Below are 11,483 nucleotides of genomic sequence, written 5' to 3'. Positions count from 1 at the left end.
CCACCGGCACCACGAGCCACACCCCCAACCCAAGCGTGCGCTCCGGATATAGGCAGCGCTCCGCCCACCGGCACCACGAGCCACACCCCCAACCCAAGCGTGCGCTCCGGATATAGGCAGCGCCCCGCCCACCGGCACCACGAGCCACACCCCCAACCCAAGCGTGCGCTCCGGATATAGGCAGCGCCCCGCCCACCGGCACCACGAGCCACACCCCCAACCCAAGCGTGCGCTCCGGATATAGGCAGCGCCCCGCCCACCGGCACCACGAGCCACACCCCCAACCCAAGCGTGCGCTCCGGATATAGGCAGCGCCCCCCCCACCGGCACCACGAGCCACACCCCCAACCCAAGCGTGCGCTCCGGATATAGGCAGCGCCCCGCCCACCGGCACCACGAGCCACACCCCCAACCCAAGCGTGCGCTCCGGATATAGGCAGCGCCCCGCCCACCGGCACCACGAGCCACACCCCCAACCCAAGCGTGCGCTCCGGATATAGGCAGCGCCCCGCCCACCGGCACCACGAGCCACACCCCCAACCCAAGCGTGCGCTCCGGATATAGGCAGCGCCCCGCCCACCGGCACCACGAGCCACACCCCCAACCCAAGCGTGCGCTCCGGATATAGGCCGCGCCCCGCCCACCGGCACCACGAGCCACACCCCCAACCCAAGCGTGCGCTCCGGATATAGGCAGCGCCCCGCCCACCGGCACCACGAGCCACACCCCCAACCCAAGCGTGCGCTCCGGATATAGGCAGCGCCCCGCTCACTGGCACCACGAGCCACACCCCCAACCCAAGCGTGCGCTCCGGATATAGGCAGCGCCCCGCTCACCGGCACCACGAGCCACACCCCCAACCCAAGCGTGCGCTCCGGATATAGGCAGCGCCCCGCCCACCGGCACCACGAGCCACACCCCCAACCCAAGCGTGCGCTCCGGATATAGGCAGCGCCCCGCCCACCGGCACCACGAGCCACACCCCCAACCCAAGCGTATATAGCGGCTTTTGTATATTTAAATTACTTATAAACTATTCTTATAAATGCAACTTAGTTTCTAAATATTATGCTACAAAAAACATCTTATCTGAAATATTTCCAACTACATATAATATTACAATGTCAAATCGTTCCTTATTATATTTAAGTTATGATTATTAAATGTATTAAATACATTTTTCGAAAATCTATCCAATTTTTTACTAGGAAACTTCCTGCGTTGTTTTTATTATTATATTAATTATATTTAAATGTTCTGGTTCTGTGGTTTTCAACCTATAAAGGGTGGCTGATCTTGACGGGTCGTTTGAAATGGTAAGTCAAATCATCGTTTAATTAAAATAACATTTAATCGAACAAGAATCTAATAAAATATGATTAAAGTACACCATATTAATTACAACATTAGAGTCAAAATACACTTAGTAAATAAATAGGCAATAGTAAAAATAAATTCTTATCCAACAACATTTTACAATATTTTACTTAGATCTATCTGCACTGGTAAGTCACTTTCCTTTTCAATTTTAACTTCCTTTGAGAAAGTCTTTTTTAATAAGACATTGATAGCTGCTTCCTCTAAAAAAAAAGATTAAACATTACTTATATTAAAAAGATATAAAAGATATATACAGAAAAAAACCGATGAAGCAATTTTACCTGTGACTTGTATAGCCAACAACTGATGCACTATATGCCTTGCTGTTATCTTAAACAAGTCTCGACTACTAATTTTCTTTTTCTTATAATATGGCATAAGTAATTTAACAACCAGACCAGCTACATCTACTTTTTCTGATTTCTTGGGTTCTTTGACATGTGCTGATATTTTGTTCGTTTGTTTTTCGCTATCTTTTTTTTCTTTTTTGTTATCTTCTGGTTTTGGTTTCTCAACATGCTTTTCTTTAATTTCTTTTTTGGAACTTGATTTATGTCTGTGTTTATGCTTGTCTTTATGTTTATCTTTTAATTTATCATTAGTTGTAGGTGATTTAGGTTCATTGGCTTTAGTAACTTCGGGAACAATGTTTACAACAGGTTCCGGTTCCGGAGGCATTTCGGAAAACTGTTTAAGTTCCATTAAAACTTTATCTGCTTCAATACTCAGTTTGTGGGCTTTGAAAAGATTTGTGTCGTCTGTTTTAGCTGACTGAGGATCTGAAATCTTCTGTTCTCTGTCTGTTTTGTCGTCACGATCTCCATCTCCGTTGCCCGCATTAACAGAATCATCATTACTTGTTTTGTTATCGAATTCAGTTTGTGGCGAAAGTTTTTTTTTATAACTATTATCATTAGAATTTGTCATTTCATTACTATTATCTTGAGGTTCCATATGTTCGTCAATAACTAGCTCTTTTTCAGAATCACTATTAGATAAGTCTCCAAATACATCAGATTCTTTTAAAACAGATTTCTTTTCTGTTTTTATAACTTTATCTACTGACGACTCACTTAGCTTACGCTTTTTCTCTTTAGAAGATTTGTGATGTTTATGTTTTCTTTTAGTATTGTGCTTATCATTTTTTTTCTCTTCCACTTCACTGTCGGAAGATTCTCCAAATAATGCTTTTATTTTTCGTTTTGCGATAGGTTTGATTTTACTTGGTGATTTTGATTCCTTAACGACATCTTTGTTCCCATTTTTAATGCCTTTCTTATCATTTTGATTACCGCCGCTGTCTTTTGAGGAGTTTTTACTTGACACACCTTCCAAAGTTATATTTATTACGAAAGTTTTCGACAAAGTTTTGGTTATTTTATTTTCCTTCTCACATTTAATGTCCTCGGATGCTGTACAATTGTCTTCAATAGTTGCTTCTTTATTCGTTTCTTCTATCTTCATCGTTGTATCATTGTGATTACTTTTAGGGTTTTCGTCTATTATTAAAGTATTTTCATCTTCACTTTCATCGGAGCCAGGTGTTGCCACATCGTTTGAAGGTATTTGTGTAAAAAAGTTTTGCAGTTTAGTTTGAGTTAATGGATCTTTTTTGAAAGAATTAGCTTTTCTTTTACTCTCTTTGTCAGCTTTAGATAAAAGTTTTGTATCGCTTTTTTCACCCATGTTTGCTACAAAATGAGTATAAAATGAAGTTAATATTTGTTAACATATTAAAATGGATAAATTCTCAATATTTAATTGACATAATTTATATGTGACACAAAGGAATACTCTAAGTATATCTCACCACTTTCCAGCTGACTAGCAGTTATAAATCCATATTGGTTTTGTTTCTTCGCTTCAAAGTCTCGAACGAAATCCCCGAGCGTCTCCCCCATGCGGGGCTCAAATTTCTTTAACCTCGGGAATAAGTGCTCGGTACAAGCTTTAACTGATGAAATCTGAAATTAAACCTTTTTAATTATTGTGAAACAAAATACATATCATTTTGATTGATGTCTTCTTTAATAAAATATTGTTACCTCTGTTATTTTAAAAAGAACGAAAGAGGTGTTTCGGCAGTGGTTATAGTGAATGTATCTTACCAATTTGACCATGGCCCTCCTATAGAGGCTTATCACTGTGCTATTAGAGAAGGCCTCGTACTCCAGGTCTATGGCGCACTGCTCCACGTCTTTACGTTTCAAAGGTTTCTCCGGTTCATCGATATCCTTCATACTGGCTAAGTTGGCGTTTAGAGCTTCTATCAAGAGGGAAAGGTAGCTATCTCGACTTGCTACCGTTAGACCATTCACCTACAAATACACGATTATATATGACGAAACTACGTACATTTAGGGAAACTGACAGTATTCCATTTTAAAAGCGACAGTCGCCTTGAACGTTTCGCACACATTAAAACGACGAAGCGCATACAATAACCAATGGGATGCAGCTTTTTAATGTGTCTGTACAAAAAAAGGCGGTCCACGACAATTTTCTTTTTACTATTGTCCCGTAGATTACGCAACTCAGTGTTATAAAATCGGTTATTTATGAAAATGGGTGGTGGTTAGTTTCTATAGTTGTAGGAAACAAGTTATTTTTTCATAAGCGGAACACCGTGGCTTTCCGCGACTGTACTAGTGTACAATTTGGTATGTAGTGCTCATAAATAGATACAGCAATGTTAAGAACAATTACTTTTGTGACGGTATTCTCAGCGGCCCTGCATTTAGAGTTGACAGCGTTGACGGCGTCGCTCGCCTGCCTGTCGACATCCATGATGCGCTTCTTCCTCTCGGCGAACTCCTTCAGTATGAGCGACTTTGTCTCCTCGCCAACGCGCCGACTTTCCCCGTCAGAGCTGTCGCTCTCTCCTCCATCGTAGTACGACGCCATGTCTCTGTACACAAATAAGTATTTTCATCACAAATATTGACTTACTCGTAATTTGTTGAAAAAAAAAAAACCCTCAAATGTATCTATTTAGTATATAACATAGTGGTTATTGAATCTTTAAAAAACATATTTCACAGTACTCTTACACATCATAGTTAAAGAATACTATAACTTAAAATAAAAGTGTTTGGTAGATTTTTCATCAGTGATATCTGGAACAGGTATTATTGAAAACAAAATACTTAGCACCTAGATAGTAAAGCGGGTCATTGTCGCCCGCAGGTTATTGTAATGTTCTACTTTTAAACCCGTGGTGCGTATAGAATTTTTGTTCCACCTGGATGAAAAATTCGACCCCATTTTCATATCATACAGTAACAGCTAGGTTACCAATTAAGTGAGATAGGCGCATTAGTGTCGTCTCGACGGGAGAGAATCTAAAAGCGAACGTCGATAACAACCTGAGTCCCATCCGTCCATTTCCGTATAGATCTTGCGCGTCCTGCGCGTCGTGAGCGTCGTGCGCGATGAAGCCGCCGCGCTGCAGGCTGGCGCTCATGGCGCGGCGCTGGTGCTGGTCGAGCGCGCGGCGCACTGCGCGCTCGTCGTGGCACACGTCGCAGCGACCCCCGCATCGCGGACCTTCCTCGCCGAAGTAGTCTGCGAACCTCTTGTGACGACATCTAACGATACAACATGCACCTGATAAGACATTTTGTGTGCTTCTCGTCGATTGTGTCTAAGCTTTATATACAAAATTGTCACATTTTATAAATGTGTTTAATACATATTTATTTGATAAAAGATACGTGTTATGGTTCGTTCACACAGACCGGCGCAAAGAGAGCAGATTTCGCAAATAAAATTGAGCTTTATACAGTATAAACAAGGTTTAATTTTATTTTTCTCGTCTTTTTTATCAACAGTACGCGTAATCAGTTTAGTGTGAAACAATCACAGGAGCGGACCGAGTTCGATTGCGTACTCTTTCATGGTCGCGGAGCCGATCTGCTCCGACTGCATAATCTTTCGAACTTTCCGAGCGGATACGCTTTAAACAGTGCTCTTCCGGTCGTTCTGTGAAACAGTATGGTCAGCTCCAAGGATATAATTCGCGATGGTCTGTGTGAATGGACCTTTATTGATTAAAAAAGAGCATTTGAAATTACCAGAAGTCGAATATTTATATATAATAATAAATAAATTACAATATCTATAGATATAAAAGAAAGTCGTGTTAGTTACACTATTTATAACTCAAGAACGGCTGAATCGATTTGACTGAAAATTGGTGGGCAGGTAGCTTAGAACCAGGAAACAGACATAGGATAATTTTTACCCCGTTTTCTATTTTTTATTCCGCACGGACGGAGTCACGGGTAAAAGCTAGTTTTATATAAATGATAACATAAAGACAGGTAAATGAATGACAATAATAAATATATGAGAATCACAACTTACTTTACTTCCTCGCAGTATTTGACCATAAGTTCAAAGCTCTTGTATGCATTTTTGCAGCGTTGTTTTTGTTCAGGTGTGCGAGCGCGCGCCATCTCCGCTTTGAGAAGGAAGTCGACTGCGTTTCGTTCCTTTCCACAATAATAAATGCGACAAAATGCTGGTTTACCATCGCGACCAGCACGACCTGATTCCTGAAATTTCAAGTTCAAGTTGTTATTTAACATTTGGTCCTCATCTGTATATGTAGATTTAACAAGTCTATTTATGACTGGCTAGCATACACTAATAACAATAAACATAAAGTTGTGAATGAAACTTTACTTGATAGTAAGCAGCGACATTCTGCGCGAGGCCCCAGTGAGCAACTGCGCGCACGGTGGCCTTGTCCACGCCCATGCCGAACGAAAGCGTCGCGCACACGCATGGGCACTCGCCGCCCGACCACCGCTCTTGTACTGATATGCGTTCTGATGCCTTTAAACCTATATCATATACCATTGTAAGTTCTAACTATAATTAGATTAGTCATTCAGAAAGCCACCCAAAACCAACCAAATATGTAAATTTTCAGAAGAAGATTTTATAGTTAAACCTTAGAAAAAACAGTCAAGTGTTGAATATGCAATACCTCCATGATATGCCAGTGAGTTAAGACCCCTTTTGTTCAACATATGAGCTAATTCCTCAGTTTGTTCACGAGTTCTACAGTACACTATAACTGCACTTTTGTCTTTCTGTAAATAAAAAATTTATTAAGCGATACAGCAAAACAGAGGCAAGAAGTACAATAAAAAATACTTACTGGCTTAACATTCTCATCGTCCTTTAAACTTTTCTTTAGAAATTCACATAGGTCACCGATTTCATCTTCAATGCAATTTTGATATACAACATCATAATACAAATTTTTCCGAAAACTTGGCGTCTTGTATTGTGCAACAGGTTGCAATAGTTTAAGATTGGAGAGGATATCTTTCGCAACCTCGGCACTAGCGGTTGCAGTGAGAGCTACCCATGGTATACTCCGGTACATTTCTCTTAGATCACCCAATTTTAGATAATCAGGCCGAAAATCATGCCCCCACTCACTGACGCAGTGAGCCTCATCAACAACTACATAAGAAACTTTTTTATACTTGACTAGATGTTCCATTAGGCTTTTAAATGTGCCTGTAGCAGCTTGTTCAGGGGTCACATACAAAAATCTAGTATTAGGTTTCATGCTTCTAAGGTCATTGATAACCCTCTCTCTATCTTTTGTGCTCATTTTTGAGTTGATTGATTCAGCTTGTATTTTAAATTTTGTCAAGTGATCAATCTGATCTTTGATGAGTGCCAGTAATGGTGAGAATACAATAGCCACCTTATTATCCTGCAGCATTGCAGGCAACTGGAAGCACAGGGACTTCCCAGAGCCCGTTGGCATTGAAACATAAACATCATGAACACCTAAAAATAAATTTATTAATAAATTTGTAGACTTGAATGTTTCAATAAAGAATTATTATTGTATAGGTTTACTAAAACATGCTAAGTGTATTTAATTTTTAACACATGATACATATATAGAGGAATGAAATATGTAAATATAAGTAATGTGTTAAAAAATTATCAACAGTATTAGGTTTCCCAATTCTTAACATTATTTATGTTTTGCAAAAATAATTTAGTTATGCCCCAAAATAATGTTTACAAAATAGTATCGTAATTGTGGTAGCACTATTATTATACAGCCAAATTAAATGCGTCACATTGTTTGTCAAATTCGCGCATTATTACCGTTCAATTCAATTTGTATCTTTACATTTTTTACATTTTAATGAAAACTGCGTTGTATTGTACCATTACCTCTAGCAATCGCTCGAACGGCTCGTTCTTGAAGTTCACTTTTGAATTTTCGGTGACCAAAACATTCCAAAAGTTTTTCAGTTACGTTATCCATCACGAAACTTTTACTGTGGCATTACAGGTATTCTTCCTTTTTTAAATTCTTTTAAACTACAAACAACATTCATATCGTAGCACATACTGTTCAATTTACTAAATCACAACTTAAATTTTTTGCGACAATAACATTAAAACAACCTCAAAAGACTTTTCTATTATTATAAATTTTGTCTTTGACATTTCGTGAACCCAATTTTGTTAAATGTCAAGTGTGAACATTCTACCAACATTAAAATATATAAAAGAAACCAAGAAAACGTTTCATTCATTTTAATAAATAGCACGTTCATATTAAAAACAATACAAAAATTTATTGTGCCCAGTGCCCTAGTGGTCGTGTGCACTTAATTCGTTTAATTACAGGCTCAAGTCTATCTAAAAGCACTGTCTACCTGAAATATGAGTAAACGTAAAAATCCATGTGAATCTACAAATCCGAATTCAGAATTTTGTGATTTTTTAATGGAATTGGCGGAGTATGAGAAAAATGTCAACCGCAACATACACAAATATAATGCTTACAAGAAAGCTGCGAGTGTTTTGGCTGCGCAGCCTAAAAGGATTCAGTCTGGTGAAGAAGCAAAGAAACTTGATGGTATAGGAGATAAAATTTCTAAGAAAATCGAGCAGTTTATTCAAACAGGAAAATTAAGAAAAATTGAAAACATACATAATGATGAAAAGGCTCAGGCCATTAGTATGCTTACACGAGTATCTGGAGTGGGTCCAGTTAAGGCAGCAGAATTGGTAAAAGACGGTATTATTACTATTGAAGATCTTAAGAAAAATAAACAATTGTTAAATCATCATCAGCTGATCGGGTTAAAGTAAGTATGTATTATAAGATTCAACTCTTATGATGGCTCGTTGATAGCTCCGATCACATAATATTCGCGTAGTTGGTCTCACTGCGGGTGCTGGAATCGGATATGCCCCATCCCGAAGTCCCTTTACGTTCCGTCTTTACCTGCGTTTCGTAAGGCTGAACCGCTATAAAGTTTGGATGGCGCGGCATTTTAGAGTCGAGAACCCAAGCTATCATGGGCGTACTAAGTTTACTAATTTATTATATGACTAGCTGTCGCCCAAGACTCTGTGCGCGCGAAATTTAAAAAAAGTAGCCTAGGTGTTCTCCCAGACTATGATTTACATTGTTGGCAAATTTCATCGAGCTCCGTTGAGCCGTTCTGGAGATACCTTCAAACATCCATCCCAACATTCGTATTTATAATATTAGTAAGATTAGCTAGTTGTTGCCGGCAACTTCGTCAGCGTGGAAATAAAAAAATCCGCACTGTACACTTAAGGCCCATTTACACGACGCAAGTTTCTTACATGTTGCATACAATTAAATTGATGCAATTGATAAAGCAAAAAAAAGTTCCATGTCCTGGGAGTCAGAAAAGGTTTTAAATGAACATAATATCGACGCTGGAAAGCATAAACGCTGTAACCCTTATAGCAACCCTTACAGGGTTACAGCGTTTATGCTTTCCAGCGTCGATATGTTGTAATTGATGAATAGGTTTATTTGTCTTCATTAGCCAATAGTATTCTATTTAATTTAGATTAATCGAAAAATTATTTAACGATGATTTATTGCTTTCAGATACTTCGAAGACTTTGAAAAGAAAATACCGCGCTCTGAAATACAAGCCATAGAGAATAAGTTAAAAGCACTTGTCTTTGACTTAGATAGTAATTTTACAATAACGATATGCGGGAGTTTCAGGTAAACCTAAAAACTCGTATGTGAAAAAAGAGACTACTTACTTTTTTACAATGCCTACAAGGTCAGAATTAGGTTTGATTTACGGCCGAGCCAATTTTGTAAACTGGATAAAAAATTTAGAAAAGCTATTTGCGTAGAAGAAAAATATTTGTCATTAACTGTTGCAGACGCGGAAAACCAGAAAGCGGTGATATTGATGTTCTAGCGACTCACCCGTCTTTGAAACTTGGCGGAGCAAAGAAAAAACACGGCGAAACCATGTTAAAAAGATTAGTTGATCATCTCGAAGGTCTCGTTATCGACGTTATTTCTATGGGAGATACAAAATTTATGGTAAAATAAAAATCGCCTATTTCATACGCTGTACACAACAAATGTCGCTAATCTCGTCTAATTACATAATCATGTTGTGTTTGCTGAATGGTTCCAGCTACAATTTCGGCCTTTTAATTACAAAGAAATAATACAATGTTATTCCTCTATCCAGGGTGTCTGCCGCCTCTCTGACAACTTACCGGCCCGACGTTTGGATATACGACTTACGCCGAGCGATCAGTACCACTGTGCCGTCCTATATTTCACGGGCAGCGATGTCTTCAACAAGACTATGAGAACACACGCGTTGGAAAAGGGTTTCACGCTCAACGAATATTACTTGAGACCTATAGGTTCAACTGGTGAGAGGTCCAACGTTTTTCAACACTTTTTTTGCCTCTATTTGTAACGATATGTTTTCATATAAATGTTCCGAAGGTGGAAACCCATAATAACGTATGTCTCCGTCAACAGGCGTTCCCGGCGAACCAGTGCCGATAACATCTGAGGAAGACATCTTCGACTTTATCGAATATCCGTATAAGAAACCTGAAGAACGTAATTTGTAGGGATTACAAATTAAACAAAACATTGTCGTTGTCATATTTATTCTTAAAATCGACATATAATAAGGCTTATTTATATCACAAGATTTAAATTGCTCAAGATATGCTAATCATAATTAATAAAACTTTATAAAATTGACAACAGGCGATGACTTCAAAAACAACACTTTATACACTTTGACTATAACATCATGCGGGTATTTATAAAAATTATATTGAGAGTGAAGTTAAAAAATAAAGAAATTTAATTGATAAATAAATGAAATACATATGTTTAAAACATGAACCCGCACAATGATATTATGATATACTTAAATTATATAGGAAACAAGTACATAAGGACATTACATGAATGCGTAAATAATAAGCTATGAATTAATCTAGTGAACTGCTTTCGTTAAATATAAAGCAAGAAATAAACGATTTAATTTATGAAAATATATTCTAATTACTAAGTTCGTAGTGACTGGCACTCGACAATTAGAAATAACTCATACAATTTATTTTTTGTTATTCCAAAATAATTGTATAATTGTTTTATTAGTCTTGTGAGAAAATGGACATTAATTGTTTAAGTCTCGGAAAAGAACAGAAATAAAGCTTTATAAGAAAGGAAAATGTGACAACGCAGCTTTATAAAATTTCAGACATACGTATATAAACGTAATACCAACATTTACAATAACTCTTTGGAATGTTTAATACAACCTGTCACGTAAAGAACAGGTAATAATGAAATTAAAATTAATAAAAAATCTGAATGAATTTTCAAGTAAACATAGGCACTGTAAAAAAAACAATAGTACTATAAATAAACGAAAAATAATGTAATCAAACTTATTGTCACTAATAATCAATTCCATCGTTTAATAAGAAAATGTAATAATTCGCTTAAGTAATTTAAAATGAAACTCATTGATAAGACTTTTATTTACTAGTAACCGTTCTTTCAAACCAAGTCATGGCAAGCATGTGTTTTTTTTTTCAATATATGTTAGTATGGACTTAGATATTGATAAAATTGGAGTGTCTTTATGTCATATCGAAAAAACACATTTTGTGTACGTGATGTATTTGACACGACACCTATTACGAAAAAACAATTTTTAAAATTTTTGTCTGTCTGTCCGCAAGCCACGTGATTCGGGCAATCTCCGAAATGGCTGGGCTGATATTGA

General features: G+C 38.1%; 2 protein-coding genes across 3 annotated transcripts; one reads left to right on the top strand and one right to left on the bottom strand.

Moving 5' to 3' along the window:
• Positions 1-1,285: 1,285 nt before the first annotated feature.
• LOC106709513 (ATP-dependent DNA helicase Q5) lies at positions 1,286-7,837 on the bottom strand. The gene is made up of 11 exons (XM_014501335.2): positions 7,594-7,837; positions 6,548-7,194; positions 6,374-6,479; positions 6,067-6,227; positions 5,746-5,936; positions 4,746-4,967; positions 4,087-4,288; positions 3,489-3,698; positions 3,191-3,344; positions 1,662-3,071; positions 1,286-1,580 (listed from the first exon to the last, which is right to left on the bottom strand). Exons 1-11 carry the CDS (start codon positions 7,685-7,687, stop codon positions 1,474-1,476), a joined length of 3,504 nt encoding a protein of 1,167 aa, XP_014356821.2. The 5' UTR covers positions 7,688-7,837; the 3' UTR covers positions 1,286-1,473.
• Positions 7,428-10,535, top strand: LOC106709522 (DNA polymerase beta). Of its 2 annotated transcripts, none has more exons than XM_014501346.2 (6): positions 7,428-7,714; positions 8,056-8,519; positions 9,302-9,424; positions 9,592-9,757; positions 9,912-10,101; positions 10,214-10,535. In XM_014501346.2, the coding sequence occupies exons 2-6, from the start codon at positions 8,092-8,094 to the stop codon at positions 10,306-10,308; spliced, it is 1,002 nt and encodes a 333-aa protein (XP_014356832.2). In that variant the 5' UTR covers positions 7,428-7,714; positions 8,056-8,091; the 3' UTR covers positions 10,309-10,535. The 2 variants fall into 2 exon arrangements, with proteins under 2 accessions (XP_014356832.2, XP_045534768.1); XM_045678812.1 differs by having other exon boundaries at positions 7,663-7,714; positions 8,016-8,519.
• Positions 10,536-11,483: the final 948 nt, after the last annotated feature.

This window comes from Papilio machaon, chromosome 7 (assembly GCF_912999745.1).
Source record: "Papilio machaon chromosome 7, ilPapMach1.1, whole genome shotgun sequence".
Taxonomy (NCBI): domain Eukaryota; kingdom Metazoa; phylum Arthropoda; class Insecta; order Lepidoptera; family Papilionidae; genus Papilio; species Papilio machaon.
The sequence above is the reverse complement of the archived record's forward strand: the minus strand, read 5'-3'. Positions and strand labels throughout refer to the sequence as shown.